This window comes from Thermobia domestica, chromosome 2, assembly GCF_964235325.1.
Source record: "Thermobia domestica chromosome 2, izTheDome1.hap1.1, whole genome shotgun sequence".
In the NCBI taxonomy this organism is placed as follows: domain Eukaryota; kingdom Metazoa; phylum Arthropoda; class Insecta; order Zygentoma; family Lepismatidae; genus Thermobia; species Thermobia domestica.
Window position 1 is genome coordinate 165,141,581 of NC_137455.1, and position 19,576 is coordinate 165,161,156.

The following is a 19,576-nucleotide window of genomic DNA, read 5'->3' on the forward strand; positions in this document are numbered from 1 at the left end:
AATTAGGGAGAGTACAGTTGAGGTTTGTAATCTGTTCTGTAAATGGTAAAAAAAAAAAAAAAAAAAAAAAAAAAATTGAATTTCTGGAGTAGAATGAAACTTTTTTTTTTTAAATTTCATGCTTGCTTTGATATTACCATGATACTTGTAGGATATATTGGTGGGGTACCAAGGTTTGTTTTCAGGCAGTTTGCGTCTGCCCGGTGGCAGTGTTTCCAACCAAAAAATTCGGAAAATTTCCCTTTTCCCCTCTATTATTTTCCTCTTGTTGGCAACATTGGAACAGACATACAACTTACCTGAAAGCCTCCTCTTTGGTGTACAGAACACACAATAAAAAGTTTCAATAGGATCATTAGGGAAGTTGTAGCCCCGGCCTATCTGTTCATTTTTGCTTCTGAGATATAAGTGGTGTAAAAATTTCATGTGTATGGTGACAGAATTTTTTCTTTCTCTCTGTGCGGAAGCCAGTGACTTCAGGTTTTCACTGTGCCTTGTCAAGACACCAAAGAATTGTTTTAGGAGAGTTGAATCCATGTAGTAACAGTGGTGCTAGATACAAAACATCTTGAAGTTCGGTTAGGGATTTTTTTGTTGCAAAATTTCCCTCCAGTTGGCAACACTGCAATGTAACAAAAATAACCACATCCCTTTTCTTCGAAAAAAAAAAAAAAAAAAGCTTTAACCATATCAATCGGGTAAATGGTTTTTGAGCAATAAGTTACTAACTGAAAATATAGGAAAGCTCCAAAAATGACTTTTCGAAAGGGTTAACCACACAACTTTGCTCGTATAAGTGCAAAGAAACAAACGATTTGTAAGTTACGAGGGCTTCGACTATTTCTGCTGATTGTTTTACTTATCTGCAACAAAAATCAATAAATAACAGTCAGAAAAAAACAGACATTTGAAAAAACCCTGAAAAGAACAGTTTATTGAAAAAAAACAACAAAAAGAACCGTTTTTTAACAACACTAAGTATAAGAACCGTTTTTTAACAACACTAAGTATAACAAAATTATATTACCTTTATGAGGTAAAGAAAAATCCTTTCAAGGAATGCCTAGAGAAACAATTTCCTCTTAGTATCTTCAAAGTCTTGGCTTAATATTGAACCATTCTTAAAGTTTTCATATATTCCTTGGGCCTTAATCGATTCTCTTCAGCCTTGATCAATTTTAATAAAATAATTACCTCCAACATAATATCTTTATAATTAGTTGAAACGTAACTTGCTAATAAAATCTCTACTCACAGAACCACTCCTCCAACTAATAGTGCGCCTATCTTCAAGTGTAACGGCAGTGCAATACAATTAACACTAGAAAAATTAATCATCTTAAAGTTGCACCTTCTAAAATTATTATTACTATTAATCCCAACATTCCCTTACATCACTCACCCCTTATTATCACTAATGGAATAAGGGATCCCCGAATGTTTTACCTGTTAAGTAAAATCTAAGTAGAATTGAGTGAAACAATCTTATAGGGAAAAAAAAATATTAATTATAGGGAAGAAATATTCAAGATTAAATTCCTAGAATAAAACCCGGCTAAAAATGGTACGCTACGGAGTGCTGTTAGATACATTTAAACATGACAATGTAAGAGGCATTTGCCCCACAAGGCACGTATTCTCCGAGTATTTTTAGTGTCACCTACACCGTGAATAATTGGACCTGCACACACAAAAAGCAATGCCTTAAATAGGACATGTATAAGTACGTAAGTTAGTTTATTTAAAAAAAATCGATAACATTGTTATAAGTTCTAATTGACTTAAAGCAATAATTTTCTTCAAATCATTCATAATTAGCCCCTATGTCTACTATAAATATTGTCAAGCCTGACAATAATAATAAAAAATCTCCATCATAGACATTTAGTTAGACGCCACTAAAGAAAATCAATAAAACTCCAGCAGTCACAATAGATGAATGAACTAATGCGAATACTGGAGTTGGAGCCACTTCTGTAGCTGCAGTCAAGCAGAAAAATGAATCTGGGCACTTTGTTACAGCAGCCAATATAACAAAGGAAATATTTCCACTATTATTTAAGATAGTTCCAAAACAATAAATAAATAATACTCAGGCAATGGCCAATAAAACTGCAACATCTCCAATTTGATTAAAAAGTGCAGTTGATATTCCAGCATTATATGATCTAACATTTTGATGATAAATAACAGTATGATACTAATCCCACACCATCTCACACGAGTAGAATTCTAAATAGAGGAAATAATTAACAATAATATTGAAAAAAATATTAAAACTAGTAAAATAAGACGATTGAGATAGTGATCAGAACATATTTACTGATCACTATATAATAAATTACTATACTAGAAATTTACAATACGAATATTGTAAATATAAGTGATAATCAAGAGAGTCATCGTAACTCTTGTTTCTATTAAATGACAATTTCCCACTAGATAAAAACACTATAATTGTCAATTAGAAAATATAAACCTATTACGAATGAAAGAAATAACGTTTAAAAATGCAAATCTAATTACATAAATAAGAATGGATCAAATCACGGCCCGAGGATCACAATCTTGTTCAGTGCAGGGTGTCTACTGATACTGGAAATACTGGAATTTAATTTTGATATTGGAATTTTGATTCAAATACTGGAAAAATCATGAAACTGGTAATTTGTCAACAATAATTCTTTTGCAATTATTTTAAGTCTTAGAAACAATCTTGTTTCCATTGAGATCGTAAACTTTTCCAAGAGCTGTATACATCTTGTAATTAGACATTTAAAGTAATGGGTGGAGTGGAGTGGAAAGCCGTGAGGGCAGTTCGGAAACCCTTTAAAAATGCTTTAAGAAATCATTGTATTTAAAAAAAAAAAAAAAAGGGCTAACTAATTTTACTAAAAATAAAATCTCTTTGATGGTAAAACAATTACAAACTTGAAATTATCAAGTGTGATTATTCCTAAAGAACTTTTAAAAAAATGATTGTATTTGGTACTGAAATTTTGCTGGTAGTTACACTGAATATACTGGAATTTTGGAAATGAAAGTCAGTAGAGAGACTGTCAGTACCACAAATTAAAATTTTACATATTAAACTACTCAAGCACTTACAATTATAAAAATCTTTCACTTACAAAAAAGATTAATGAATTTGAAAGAAGTCAATTTAAAATTAATAATAAGTATTCTCGTACTCTTCCTCTTCAATAAGAATACAAATTAAAATAAGCAGTCTAATGCTGTGCATATGAATACAAATATAAATTATAAGCAGCACTTTTTAATAATAAATAAATTTATATGTACTGCAACATTCTCTATAAAATACATTAGAGGTTCAACAAAACACCAGCTTAATGGACCCTAACGGTAGCCTCAACGTGTGCCTTTGGTAATCACAAGTAAACTAAAAATATAGATATTTTAATAAATAATAAGAAAAAGCTACACTAGGGCAAAATAAACAATAACCCTTATCTTTAGCACACACACACACATATTATATATATATATATATATATATATATATATATATATATGCCACCCTGCTGATAGCCTCATCCCAAAATCAAGAACAATATCCTCGAGCCATAATTATTATAGCTCCGATACTTAATAAGAGTAAAGAATATCTCAGTCCATACACACACAAATAGCCTACTTCCCAACGAAAAATCATATTGTTTCCTAAAATAAATAAATAAAACATATGCCAATAAGGCAAAACTAAACTAATCATAATTTAAAAGAATTCAAAAGTAGGAGACAAAATTAATTTTCAACATATAGATTTCTTAAAGAATAAGAAAGCAAAAGAAAAATTACTACTACTATAGATTCGTCTTCAGAGAACTATCAATAAATGCTTACTTAGCTGCATAACGAAATATGCTATACCTAAAATAATTAAATGACAAGAAAACCAATAGTATTTTCATAAACTTTTATGGTATAATTAAAACCATTAATGAATTTTACTCTGCAGTATCAAGAGAAAGTTTCCAACACTTATTTTCAGTTCTCAAAACTAATATTTTAAAACTACATCTTGATATTAAAATAACCCGAGTACTATTAATAAATTTAACATTTTCAAGTCTTCTCTTAATTCACATACTACACCTCTTATCAATGGGCCTGATACTTAATGTGAACGGTCCCAGTGGGGGCACTTGTCAAATGAGTGTAGAAAGCTTTTTCAGGCCAGCAGGCAAATCCCGGGATGCTACTTAACATTAGGTGCCAAGCCGCTTCCTTCCTTCCCTTTCTCAGGATAATGTGATCGCCGAGGGACGTCATCTCTCAAACGTACCGGACTAACATGGCCATAGATGCCGAAAACCCAGAAATGTAAATCCTAAATCCTTATTAATATAATCATTACCGGCTTGATTATTTCAACTGACAATTTTCCGATTCTCTCGTATTCTCTTCCTAGTTTTTCTAAGAGGTATATTAGACTGTTTATGTAACAAGACCAGGCATCAAATGAAATATTTACATTAAACATGCAAACTATTACTACTAAATACTTTTTCCTATCCTATTAACAGTTTGATTGAGGCTCTATTAAATGTGTTTTCTATTCCCGACCCTTATTTAATATTAGACTATCAAGAAATTCCTAGTATAAAATTGTACATAACATCTGTTGTACTAAACATTATTATATTAACTTATTACTTTAATTGCAGTAGTCAGAATTACTTGGTTATATCAAGGTCCTTTTTGCTCTTTTAACACTTGTCGCATCAATTACATCATCCTCTATTCAATATTGCAAATAATGCGCTAGTAGACTTACCTGCACCTGTTAATATTTCATATTGATGAAATTTTGCTCCTCTTCTTGATGTATGCTTAATTTCAAAGTACCACAGGTTTATTTCTAGCATTACATTTTCTCAAGTACTGAATTAGCCTTTAATAGAGTAATTCACATTTGTCGAGATGTTCAACTTTGGCAGATTGCTTCGCACATCTTAATGTTGGTCGTGGAATATATTATGGATCCTATTTATACCTTCATACATGAAGAGTTGGCGTTATTTTACTATTAGTAATAGCAACAACATTCGTTGGATATGTTGAGGAACAGTTGTTACAAACCTTTTATCTATTTCTTATTTGGGTACAATAGTACAATTAGAGATTGCTTCGCCGTAGATAATGCAACACTCAATCGATTCTGAGAGTTTCATTTTTTTCTCCTTTTATTGTAGACGAAATATATATGTATATATAATCCACTTACTATTTATTCAAACATTCTAATAATCCCCCAAGTCAAAAGATAAGATTCTTTTCCACCCCTACTTCTGAAAGGATACTATTGGATTCATAACAACAATTACTTCTTTCATTATGAAATCCGTACCATACATATTAGGCTATCCAGAAAATTTCACACCATCCAACCTACTAGTAACTCTTGTACACAAACAACGATATTTTCTTTTTGCTTATGCTGTTATTACAAAATCTGTTTAGTAAATGAATTACTACTTACAATCTTAATGTCAAGAATGCCAATGTTTTATTAATGAGACAAATGGTATATTGTGGAATTGGCACATATAGAAAGGTAGTACATTTGATTTTTTTTTCCTACTAACAAAGTAAATATTTAATGTTAAGTGACACCTCACAAAGTACGTAAGCTTAGCTGCATAATAGAATTTCTACACTCATTCAAAACTAAAGCAATTATAACCAAGTTAAATATAGAAATAACGAGAATATTTAAGTATGCAAATCGATAGTTTTAGCTTTTCAATGTCCCACTTTACCTATTGCTGTTGATGCTTGATCAGACAATGGTCTCTATACCTATGGGTTTTAAACTAGTGGTTACTTCTCAGTCATCTCCATTGTCACTCCGAGACACTATGGTTGCGAGATTGAATGGAGGATCCCATTTGTTGAAACCGTGAGTTATCGGCCCTGTTTATCAACAAGTTTTTCTTTCTAATTAGCTAAATGCAATTGTATTTGGTCTAGGAATTAATTCGTGCGGTTTTACAAAAGATGGCGTAACTAGCTTATTGTCCCATAGTTTCGTTGATCCAAACATGCGTTGAAAACTATTGTCATTGAGCATCTTGTTTAGTATATGTCAGTTGCTTGAAGCGGAAACAACATTTTTTCTTCAACTGAAAATGGCACATTTTGTGCCTGATAAAGTGTTTTTGCGGGGAGTTATTCTTCATTGCTTTAACATGAAGAAAAGTGCTACCGCAAGTCATCATATTTTAGTGGAAGTGTTTGGTGACCATGCTCTAGCTGAGCGAACGTGTCAGAAGTGGTTTGCACGGTTTAAAGGTGGTGATTTCAGCTTGGAAGACCAAAAGCAATTTGGACAGCCAAAAGAATTTGAAGATGAAGAATTGAGAGCATTGCTTGATCAGGATTCGTGTCAAACGCAGGACGAACTTGCAGAAGCATTTGGAGTTGAGCAAACAACAGTTTCCAAACGTCTCAAAGCCATAGGAATGATTCAAAAGATGTCTTATTGGGTTTCACATGAATTGAAAAGAAAGACGTTGAAAGAAGACAAACCGTTTGCGAATTGCTGCTTCAAAGACAGAAAAGGAAGGGATTTTTGCATCGAATTGTAACTGGTGATGAGAAGTGGATTCATTACGAGAATCCTAAACGAAAAAAGGCCTGGGTGAAGCAAGGTGAACCAGGTCCTTCACAACCGAAACGAGATATTCATTGTGCAAAGGTTATGCTGTATATATGGTGGGATTTGAAACGTGTGGTGTACTATGAACTTCTGAAACTTGGTGAAACTATTAATGGACACCGCTATCGACAACAGTTAATGCGTTTGAAGCAAGCTCTGGCCTGAAAACGACCAGAATGGAATAACAGGCATAATAAACTTATTTATCAAGATGATAACGCTCGACCACATGTCGCAAAACCGGTCAAAACCTATTTGGAAAATGTCGGATGGAAAGTGTTACTCCACCCGCGATATTCACCAGACACTGCTCCGTCTGACTACTACTTGATCGATTGCATGAATAACGATTTGATTGGACAGCAGTTCACTTCTTCAGAAAATATCGAAAAAATGGATCTTTGATTAGATTGCGTCAAAAGATGAGGAATTCTTTCGACACGGAATCCGTAAATTGCCTGAAAGATGGGAGAAAGTAGTGGCTAGCGATGGACAATATTTTTGTTAACGTATTCATTTACTTTGTTTTTGAAATAAAGCTTTAATTTTTATTAAAAACCGCACGAATTAATTCCTAGACCAAATATTTTAAATTTTATCAAATCTTAGGAAAGTCCAAATGACATTTTCTGAAAAATATGGTTACTAGCGTAATGAAAAAAAAAAAATATTTTGGAGCCTAATTTACCACATATCACCTTCATGTCGACATAGAAAATGTTAAAGCTATATTTTCTGCTTTCAACAATTAACAGATTACAAGTTCTCTCCTTTTGATTTTAAAAATAATACTTATGTCCTGATTGGACGTTTAATTTATATATTACTGAAATTTAACGATCTCTAGCCATTTCTGAAGCGATTGATTACGAATGAAAAATGAAATCTGAGTTTTACGTCCCACGGATATGCCGGTTAGACTAAAGCAGACGGTGATGAGTAATGAATGAAATGGTGGGATGAAGTGGGAGGAAACGGGAGAAATCCGAGGAAACCCACGCACACAGTGTTTGTCCACCACAAAGTTCACTTGGCGGAGGCTGGGATCGAACCCGGGACCCCAAGCACCAGAGGCGAACGCTCTACGACAGCCACCGCGGCCCCACTGATTACGAATGAAAAGTGGGTAACCTACAATACGCGAAAAAGATCATGCTCAAAGCGAGAAGCTCCAATGTTGCAAACTCATATTGACTCCCAAGAAGGTTATGCTGAGAGTGGTGGGATTGGAATATCGTGCATTACAAGCTGAGACCAAAACTCGGACTGTCAATTAGCGCAAGTGAACCTAGCAATTCAAAAGAAACGGCTGGAACTGGTCAGCAGAAAATTTTTATACCACGCTGACAACGCCGGACCACAGACATCTGTAACGATTCATCCAAAATTCAGAACTTAGCTGGGAGATCTTAATGCATCCACCGTATATAGCCCGGACCGACATGGTCATTGTTTTGGACTGCAGAACTTCCTGAATGGTGTTTTCGTTAGTTTCACTAGAGGCCTGCCACAACCACGTATCTTTTTTTTCCTTCTTTCTTTAAATCAGAAACCACAAAAGTTCTACAGCGACGGGATTAGTCTGGCCGGAAAAATGAAATTCGAACAAAATGGTGTACAAGTAGTTTTATAATGTCACCTTCAAGTCACATCAATGTCTTTTCAATTTTGACCTAAGACTCGATACTTTTTAGACAACCTGATATCTATCAGGTTACGGAAATACACGTGAACATACACAGTATTCGCACTGTCACCTGTTCAAAAGTTCATGGTGTAGCTGCAAAGACAACCAGATCCTGATAAAATTTACATGCAATCTGCGAGAAAGTATACTCTTTGAAACTAAAATAAAGATATCAGTAAATATATGTTGGAGTTATGCGTGAACATGCATAAATTATGTTTGTTAATTATAACATAACACTATCAGCCATTGTGGAATTTCATGGTCTAGCTCCAAAGACTTATGTCCTACCACCAAGAAAGTATACTCTCAAACAAATCATCAAAATCGGTGCACCTGTCTGAACACATACAAGAATGCTAACTTACTGTGTATGTATATGAATTTCATTTTTTCTTTTTCAAATAGTTTATACGTAACAACCTTCCTTTAGGAATAGTTTATTCGATAAGCGAAAACTGTATTGAAATGGCCAACTCTATGATCACGAACATCCTCACATACATACAAGTCAAACCTAACTACTATTTAAGCCTGTTAAAGGTTTGAAACTTACCAAGGAATCAACCGATTCTTCTTTACCCAGTGTGAAGTGCGATTAGGCCTGGAATCCGCTTTGCTATTACGGTGAGCTACCTACGTCACTCATTCCGTTCTGACCAATACACTTTTAAATTTGGTATTCTATGCGAATCGACAGTGAACCGGAGACCCGATACTTGTTGCACTCTCCCGAAATTCACACCAAAGAGAATAAAATATGTTGATTCCAATTAAACTACCATAAATGTTACTCCCAACATAGTAAATTGGAAATTAGGAATACTTTTTCATTGCCCTGTTCCTTCCGCCCCCCCCCCCCCCTTACCAACACCACCACCACCACTAGTCAGTTACGTGAGGTTCCAGAAAATATACAATTCTCCAGATAGACATAGCAGCCAAATTGTAAATTAACTTCGGAACACTTATTATTAACGTAAGTATTAAATATTCACTTATTCTTCTAGTATTAAAATATCGAAAAAAGAACACGAATATAGTGATTGATAAAGCGAATGGAATATTTAACCTACTTTACCGAATTTTATATGACATCTTATTGAATATCTCAGTACTTATATTGCTAAATTTTTCCGTTATCTACTACGATTTTGAATATTTTAAAATACTTTCACAACTCCAAATGAAAATGTAAAATCAACGATGAACAAAATATCGCCAAGGTAGATTCTTCTACAGACAGAATTTAGTACAACATATAACAAATTTCATCTTTAAAGCTAAACTAATGCAATAGTAGACTTAGCCGAAGTTCTGCGACTTTACTAACTTTCGAAGAACTTCGTACCTATTTCAAAAGAAGTTTTCTGTGTCCCTTTCAGTTTTAACTATACTTTTAATTACCTTAAATATTCTAGTCTAAACATAGCATTAGACTAAGAAAGGAATCAAGGAAAATGAACTTATTCTAATGATGCTAAAATTAATGACTTTTTGTTGGACAACTTTTGCTGCTGGTTGTACACTATTAACAGGTTTCGAAAATAAAATACTAACATAGACATAATTTACTGCTTTATTTTTCATAAAACAAATGCAAGGCTGATTCTTTTGAATGAAAAATACTTGTACAAAATACCCATAGAACGCCCCGAAACCATACAGAATGGAACATGAAATCAAATTAACATTACAAACTGAACAAACGTTTCAAAACAAATATGCAAATATTCACGGTCACGTAAATAGCATAAAGATATAAATGAAAAAAGGGAAGAATTAGGGCATTAACGGTTCACGTTAAGTCAGTCATGTAAACCTACAACTGGCTAAGAGTTTATCACTTACTCTATAGTTTATATCTCCACCCACACTAATTTGCCACCATATCACTCCGACAATCACACGATACAAATCCACTAGTTACCACATTTATAGACTTCAACATCACAAGAACTGCATTCTGCATTCACTCTTACATTCAACCTTATGTGCATTTTGTCATTTTTTTCCTCTACGGTTATACTTCAGAATGTCTTCACAACACATGTTTAGAATTTTCCTTCTCCCTCTAAAGTTCTTCTTTCTTTGCTGTGCCACTTCTGTCCCAACCTCTAAGCTCTTCTGTGGCATGTTTTGCAATATAATTTATAAAATCTTGAAGCTCTCGACCACCCTGAAATATACAAAAATTAAAAGAATTAGCAACAAAACTACAATAGTCACCAAAAGTTTCAGTTCACATTTAAATTACAAAACCGGCAAATGAGAATTCTGCTGAACAAAATGCGGCACCTACTCTTTCACTATAGACAATACTAACATCTAATCTTTCCATTAAAACTTTCTGCTGCTGGACTATTATTGCAGTAGCTGTACAGAGTATTCGTTGAAGCAGGAAAGCCCATTGTTCTCAAAAATCTTTAGCATTCATAACTAATTTAATAGTTTTCTGTTCTAGTAATGGAAAGGAAAAACAAGTCGAACTATTTCTCAATTTTAATTTTAAAATCTGCCCAGAATGTGTTCATCCATGGAATATTTCAATCTTTTCCCTCCCCTCCAAATAAGCAAAAGCTTTATTTTATTTTAGTTATTTAGTTTTTTCTCCACGTCATTGGATATCTCACATTTGAAAATTGAAAATTTTCTTGAAAGCTACATTCAATTTTCTTGTCGATTAAAAATTCACCGTCATTGCACAACTCTAGAATGTTCATCTTCATTCATTTATCAACTTTCTAATAAATCAGAACAAATAGTTCAGAGTAGTTTCACGACAAAATTTGAGTCACAAAGTCATGACATTTCAATTCCATTTTGCTTACACTGAAGAAAGGAAAAAAGTTACTTGTACGAGGGAGGATCAATAAATTTTTCGCCTGGAGTAGAAAGAAGAGATTATTTTCATTGTTTATTTCTCAGTCTTCCTAAAAGTGTTGAGACGGTCCAAATACTCTAGCGCACACATGACATCGTTATCACTGTCAAATATCTTTCCCCGCAGTTACTCCTTCAAATTCAGAAATACGTAGAAATCACTTGGGGCCAAGTCTGGTGAACAGGATGGGTGTTCGATCAATTCGAAGCCATCATGAATAGCTGCCATTGCAACTGGTGACTTGTGGACCGCAGCATTGTCTTGATGGAAGAGCACTTTACCTGACAACTTTCCTCTTCGTTTCTGCTTTATGGTTTCGCGCAAGCTTCGGATTAGGTTGGCGTAATAGTTACCTGTGATGGTCTATCCACGTGGCAAATAGTTAATGAATACCATCCCTTTAGTATTCCGTAAGACTGATGCCATTATCTTTCCGGCGCTGGGTACGACGCGGAATTTACGGATGCATGGAGAACCATGGTGTTCCCACTCCATAGATTGCAGTTTCGTCTCCGGATCGAAATGATGGACCCGAGTCTCATCCATGATTACAAATTGCTTGTAAAACTTTTCTGGATTACACTTTACCCTGGCCAAAAGTTCCTGGGAACAGGCCACTCGCTGCCTCTTCTGATCTATGGACAACATTCTTGGCACCCATCGAGAAGAATTTTTTTCATGCGTAGAATATCGACCAATATTGACTACACTGTGCTATATGATACGTTAGTCTCCTCTACGATTTTGCGTCTAGTCACTCTTCGATCAGTCATAACGGTAACATGGATCTTGTTTAAGTTTTCTTCACTCGTCACTGTGCATGGGCGACCGGCACTTGGTGCGTCCATACATGACTGCCAAGCTCAAATTCGTGACCCATCTCTTTACAACTGAATATGATGGGGAAGAACCATGGAACGTACTCACCAATTCTTCATAGATTTGTGTTGAGTTGTTTTTTTAATAGGAAATTGATCACTGTACGGTGCTCAGAAGATCCATTTTCAGCAAATGACAAAACGGTTCATTCACATACTTGTAATTAGAAAAGAAAATGAAGTAGATACTTGAGATTTTACGCGTAATCCTACTAAAGACTACGAAACAACACATTAAATTTCCGAGGATGGATCTTATTTCTAAGGGCATAACGCCGAAGACATTGATCCACCCTCGTAGCAGAACTGAATCTGAAAGAAAGTATCTTCAAACACACAATACCTAATCTAGCCTAAATATTGTTAGAAAAGTACCAGAGGCTGCAACACTTGTGAGTAGAAAGAACGAACCTAGAGGTGAAAAGTGCGACCGATCATGCATGGAGAGTGCCGCTGTACAAAGGGATACACGTAACCCGTACAGGCAGGATGGAATGGGGCGAGTACGAAATAGGGTACGAGTGATAGCGCTACACAAAGTTGGAAAACCATCGAGTGAAATTTTTGACACTAAAAAAGCTTATTAGTCGTAGGTTTGTGTGCCGCACCATACTGTAGTTCCTCAACTAGGTCTGTTTAGAAGCGGGTCTGAGAGCTGGCAGACCACGAACTGCAAGTACTCTAGAAGCTGTGAAAGCAGTGGTGGCGCGTATGAGAAGTCCCGTACGGAGGCACACAATAATGGCCCGTGAGATGAACATCTCCAGGCTACTCAAGGACGATATTGGTATTCGAGCCTACCGACGGTCAACGGGACACTTTCTGATGAAGCAAAGGAACCGTGAAAGTAAACGCCCGCTTCAGCGGTACGCACAAATTCGGCACAGAGATTTTGTTCACAATGAGAAGTTGTTCACTATCGAAGAGTGTTTCAATCGCTAAAGTAAGGTGTATACGTCAACAGTTCACAAAGCCAAGGGCAAAGTTCCGAAAATTCAGAGAGCATCATCCCACGTCCGTCATGATGTGGGAACTGAGCTATGCTGACACCACCCGTCTTTATTTTTGTGAGAAAGGAGTGAAACTAGTGCCCGGGTGTACCAAAACACTGCTGGAGCCTATAGTGAAGGACTTGACCATCAACCTTTTTCAGAACACCCACATGGACTTTCCAGAAAGACTTGGGTCCTGTTCACAATGCAAAGTCAACCCAGGGGTGGCTGGCGCACAACGTGCCTGACTTCATATCCACTGAGGACTGGTCCTCTAGCAGCCCTGACCTTAATCCCTTGGATTACAAACTGTGGACAGTAGTTGAGGATATTGCGTGTAAGAAGTGTCATTCCACAGTTGCCAGTTTGAAGCTCTGTTTGCTGGCTGCAGTGATATCAACTCCCCTGGAGATAGTGCGTGCTAACGGCGGATATTTTGAAATATGATTAGTGCAAACTTGTCAGATCGTGCTTCACATACTATATGTATATTAAATTCCCTTTTCTCTTATTGCTGGTGTTGAGCTTCTCTTTGTAACAGTATTTATGACTAGACTAGGTAAAGAATACAAATATATAAAACCAAATCACGGAACATTCGTCCTATTATAATAAGCTATGCTCTTGTAGACTTTTCAACGCCAGTTCCATATCTTGCTAGGAAAGGCGCAGCATTTAAGAACGAATTGAGAAAGATTAACAAGAATCGCACGCATGATCGCCACGTAGAAATACGAGGATAATTTTTGGATGCCTAATAGTCTAAAACATACTATATAGGTACAATAAGAGAACGCATACTATGCTGTTAAAAGTATACCTCACTACATGTTCAATCACAGGCATATAGTGAAGTAGGAACTCACTTTCTGTGATTAGGATATTAGATTGATATCTTAATGGTGCAGTTACATGAAAATTGAAGGAGTAATCACTTCATCACACTAATTAGTATTCGAACGAGACATGCATGTTTCTATTGTACTCTCTTGTCTAAAATTTGATTATGTATTTTGTAAGTGAAGAAACATACACTAGCAGTCCTTTCTTTAATCAAATGTGTCTCTGACAGGTTGAGAGTCGTTACATCTTAATATGGTACGGCATTTCCAGATTGCGGATAAATAATACACCAACTTAGTCCAGTTATCAATAGGCTTCGGATTCTTAGGTTTGATCTTTTTTTATTCCTGTATAGTTAATGGAAAAATTTTGTGCTTTACACGTATTACAAGTTGCTATGAGCAAGAATACAATTGTTAATATGGGAGTTACGAATTAAAATATCCTAAATTAACTTTTTGAATATATAATGTAGTAAATCGCCATTTGTAATTATTTTTAACTTTTATTTATTTTTATATTTTTTTTAAATGCACGAAATATCAATCGTAGCCTATCGTTGTCAACCAACTTTTTACAGTACCTAACAATACTCCCTCTACGCGGTACCGCAAGGAAACAGCCAGTACGTCTTGTGATGAACGCAGTTTTCCGGCATTCATGAGAATTTTGACAGACTATAGGGAAAGGTTCACAGAAAATCTTCCATTATATTTTGTTGTTCCATGCCATTCCAGAAAATGAAGTGATTCCTTTGTGTTATTCAGTACCGGAAACCCAATAACTCAATATTTTCTTCCTCTGTGTGATTCTAGGAAAGTGAAAGTGAAATGATGTTTGTGCTGTACAAGAATCAAATATACGAAAATATAAGGTGTGTGTATATTAGGTTCATTGTGGTTCTAAACAGGTTATGCTATACCTGATTTCAACTGTTGGTAACAATTCAAGGTAAAAGAAGTTTTATTAATATATTTATTCCGTACAAGGCCGGTTAGCTTACAGTTTACTAAAATAGTTTTCTAAAGAAAGTTTCGAAGTGTACAATAAGAGTTCTCAAATATAACCAAATGTATTAAAATGTCCTTTCCTGTAATGTAAAACAAAATTTAAACTTTTCTGAAAACCTATAAAATCCAAAAATGTAATTTTAAAAATTCTAATCTGAACTTTCTTGAAACTTAAAAATTCGAACCCTACTCATTAAATATGCAATCTCAACGAATGAATCACGAAAATTTGAAACCACTAAGTTAAGGATTAATGCTTACCTCATATCTAACAGGATTTGCCTTGTCATCCCTTGGTGCCCAGTATAATGTGGGGAATCCTCTAACGTCGTATGGAGCCGGAACATCATTTGCTGTAGCGTCCATTTTTACAATAGCTACATCTTCATTTTGAAGCTGAAAAAGGACAATAGCATTACACAAACTTTACACAGAAAAATACGAAAACTAATCTGTATATAATGCGTAACATTACATTTAAAAAGCTCTGATACGCATACGAAAAAAATAATACACCAAGAGTTATCTTACTTTAAACAAAAAACAATGTAACTACTCGAATGTATAAACAAGCTGTTTATAGTCAACCTAGCCTGAAGACCTGCACATATCAAATAAAATATCTTCAAGTCCTTACTTCATTTTAACCCTTATCCGGGCAAGCGAGGCCTCCCTGGCCCAGTAGCTTTTTTTTCTTTCTTCGAATTTCTCAATAACTACAAATATTTCGATGACAAAATTCTGAATTCTTCTATCTTTAGTCGACGTTAAAATCCTGAACATATCGAGTTGGTAAGGCTAATAAGAGTTGGTATGGCCCCAGTTGCCGTCTACGTTACAAAAATATCTTGCCCGGACAAGGATTAACTCGTCAGATCAAAATTTCCACAATTAAATTACTGTCTCATGGCTATGTCCATTAGAATAAGGATATACAAACGAACTATTATGAAAGGAATGGAGGAAAATTAACTGGAAATAGTGGGTGAACCCCGAAGAAAGCCAGAAACACTATGCTAAACGTCACAATCCCATAAGGCAAAGTGCACTGCCAATGGATCACCGCGGACTCAATGAAACAGCAAATCTGAACAGGTTCATGAACACTCCAAGGGCATATTTTATAAAGAATGTAGTTAATCAGCCTATCTTCACTGGTTGTTCTAAGAAATCTTAACACCAATTAACATTTCTTATTAACAAATTCGATACTGTTTCTAAGTTTCTGCCTAGTGTATTACAAACTCATATGCAAGACTTCGAACATTTTTTTTTACACAAGACAATGTTACCTTCTTAGCCAGTTCTTCGTACGTAGGTGCAAGTTTTTTGCAATGCCCACACCACGGAGCATAGAATTCAATAAGTGTGTCCTTATTGTTGTTTATAACCACTTCATCAAAGTTTCTGGCCACAGCAACAGTCACGGGTCCACTGTTATCATCAGGAATTGCCTCAGACTTCAAGTAAGGTTCTAATTTGCCCTCTTTCAGGTCGTTCAAGAATTGTTCAAATGCTTCCATACTAAAATAAAAAACACGTTGAAAATCGATTAATCAACAGTACACATTACGTATAAAGATTTACCACGAACTATAGAAAACATGACAGTAATTCTGTGATATGAGCAGATAACTGTACTGAATATTCTGACGCACTGATACTGGAATAGAAACTAATTTTCGAGGTATATCTACTCTGTAATTTATTCTACATCTAACGCTGTTATTTTTATGTCATTAAAATAGATTTATAAATGTGTGAAACATTTGTTAGAACAGCTCTATGTTAAATGTGAAGCACGTCATTAGTAACCGTACAACTATGAAAAACCAGTTAGAATTCTGTATGAAGAACTTGCAAAAGATGGATCACCAGCAATTCAAACCATGTTTATAAATTTTTAATACCTTTTCTTCCGATCGAACTTTTGAAACAAAATCTGCTTCTTTCTATTCTGTCGATGTTCATTGATGAACCAATTGTTTCTTTCCTTCAAAAATTGACCTGTACCATCATTTGAGTGTTGTTAGCCAGTAATTACGTTAGGTAATTATCCAATGATGTATCATCAATATATTGAAGCATTTCTCAAGTACCACATCAGTCACATTGCACTTTAACTAGTCCACTTATTTACGAAGTACAGTAAAGAATATTTTTATTCAACACTGTTTAAGAACTTGTTTACGTAATATGTAAGTATAGTAAAGTATTTCACGGACTTCAAATTTAGTGGACCGAATTTGACTAATTAGCTGCGAGAAAGAAACTGCTGAGAGAAACATGAACATTCAACCAGAAAGCACCTGAAGCTTGCGGAGTTTTCACATTTCTAGCATACAGTTGTCTTTCTTTTTGCTATTAACATGGTATGTACACTCATGTCCAAAATTATTGTCGCATGTCTATGTTGTTGCAAGAATATAAGTTCATAATTCGTCCGGTAATTTCTTATGTTAGTATGTGTATAATCGGCAAAGACATGTATGTGGCAAATTTTATATCAGAAGAGCAGTAAATAAGAATAAAACGAAAACTTTCTTGACAATTTAGCAGCATTTTGTTTTCCTCATTCTAATTTTCGTATTTATAATTCTTTTCCTATGACATTGACCACAAATATACATTTCTCGATTATACTCACAGTATCAGTATTATAAGTACCCTGCAAAATCTTTATCAAATTATATTCACAGAAGAAGACCGTTATAGATATGCGACATTCATTTTGGACATGAGTATACAATACTCGTAATTCGCGATTCAAAGGACTTCCCGTTTTATAGACACTTTTTCACCCCAATTAGTAATTTAAATAAAGTTTCCTGTATTCTCAATTGACTATGATAAAACAAGTTTCAAAAAATAAAAAAAAAAAAAAAAGTCTTAGCAACCCATTCTGAAATTTCAATTTATTATTCAGTTTTTAAGTTTGTTCAAGTTACAAGACATAAGCTTACTGTTGTATTCCAATAATGCTTACTAGTCAAGGAAAGCCCAGTCGCATCACATCAAAAAATGGCGACCAGGTATGTGAAGACCTGTTTAAAGGATTTTTCTACGTTTTTGCTTGTATCTCTAACAATACTAGCGAAAATTAGTCTATCTAAAAAATTAGAATAGACAAAATTTCTCACAAGAAAGGTCTTTAATTTTGTCGCAGGGTTAATTCTTTCAAAATCATAGGCTTTGAAAGTTCATTTTTAATTAGGATTAGGAGAAAGTAAGCGTAGGGAAGCGAAGATTCTGCACTATTCAGAGAGTAATTATTGTGTAAGGGGAAGAATAGACGGGCCAGCACTTTTTTTTGCACCCAGATATTGTTCGCGGCTCCGGTGAATACTGCTCACAACACTAATGCACTCGAATGTATTAAAATTAATACTTTCGAATGCATTATTATCGCGAGCAGAGAGTATCTAATGTTAATCCGGAGTTGTGAATAACTTTTTTTCCTGTTTCCTTACGCGGTCTGGAAACTACAGCTGCGTCATCTGCTGAGGCGTGTAATGTGTTGGCAAGCACTCCGAGTTTGACTGCATATTTTAGTGTTGCCATATTCTTTTGTCTGTTCTCATAATGACAGTTGTTTGATTTGTGATGGAAGTTTTTTGATAATGAATTTAATCAGAAGAAAAACTTGTTGAACTACATCAGAAAGTATATGAAATACGCAGCAAAGAAAAGTTTTGGATCATGCGTCTGAGCGGGGAGAAAACTGGGACGAAGAAATATCCAAGAGTGATCATTCTTGATGAGTTGGTAGCAGCTGGTCCAATTTACTATGACAGTTACTGAAAACAGTTCTTTCCACCAAACATGCAACCGATGAAAAAATAGGACGTCCAGTTGATTATGTGTCGACCTCTAAACTGAGCGAATCATGGCATGACAAGTTCGAGGTGTGATAAAGAAGACGAGCGCCTAAGAGTGTTCGAACTGTTGCTGCTGATTCATTCCATGTTAAATCAACCAAGCCCAAAACCTCATGGTGTGAGATTTCGATGAAACTGTGTACATGTAGGCCTCAGAAATGATCATGCACCAAACTGTAGCCCTGTATCCCCTGTAGTTTCAGAGTACAGGTTGGTAAAAAAAAAAATCTTTGTAGAGTCTTGTTAACTTTAATTGGTCATATCTCCCGTAATTATTGAGCTAGAGAAAATGTACCATTTTGAAGAGAAAATAGGCTAAGATATGTCAAACATTTATTTGAAAATCAAATCATTTTCCGGGAAAATTTTGGATCACTGATCTCAGAAACTGCTCATTTGATTCCCTTGAAATTGGGTACCACGGTAGCCCCATATATTCGGCATAAGTATGCCAAATATGTTGGGCCTGTAGTCTACAATGACTTCTGTGTGACCATGTCGGGAAAGACCTGGATTGTTAATCTCTCCAGCTTCTTTTTTGAATTGGTGACGCACCAAGTACCTGAAAGCTCAGCTTTAATACGTCAATTGCTGCGTCAGGTGATGTAAAAGCCTGATCAGGATTTGCACTAAGAGACTGTCCATCAGATGATTCTTGGTCATCACTTGCCTGTACGTCAGCTGCTCTGGAACGGCACCAATTTAGTTCCTTTCTGCAC

The 19,576-nt window shown here is 35.2% G+C and overlaps 1 protein-coding gene across 1 annotated transcript in view; it reads right to left on the reverse strand.

The window, feature by feature from the left end:
• Window positions 1-9,933: 9,933 nt before the first annotated feature.
• The window catches only part of ERp60 (disulfide-isomerase A3), a 43,621-nt gene continuing 33,978 nt past the window's right edge, over window positions 9,934-19,576 (reverse strand). The window contains exons 8-10 of the mRNA XM_081747736.1: window positions 16,272-16,503; window positions 15,241-15,375; window positions 9,934-10,551 (exon numbers count right to left, since the gene is read on the reverse strand). Coding sequence (XP_081603862.1) covers window positions 10,447-10,551; window positions 15,241-15,375; window positions 16,272-16,503 — 472 coding nt within the window. The 3' untranslated portion in view covers window positions 9,934-10,446. The remainder of the gene's footprint in view (window positions 10,552-15,240; window positions 15,376-16,271; window positions 16,504-19,576) is intronic.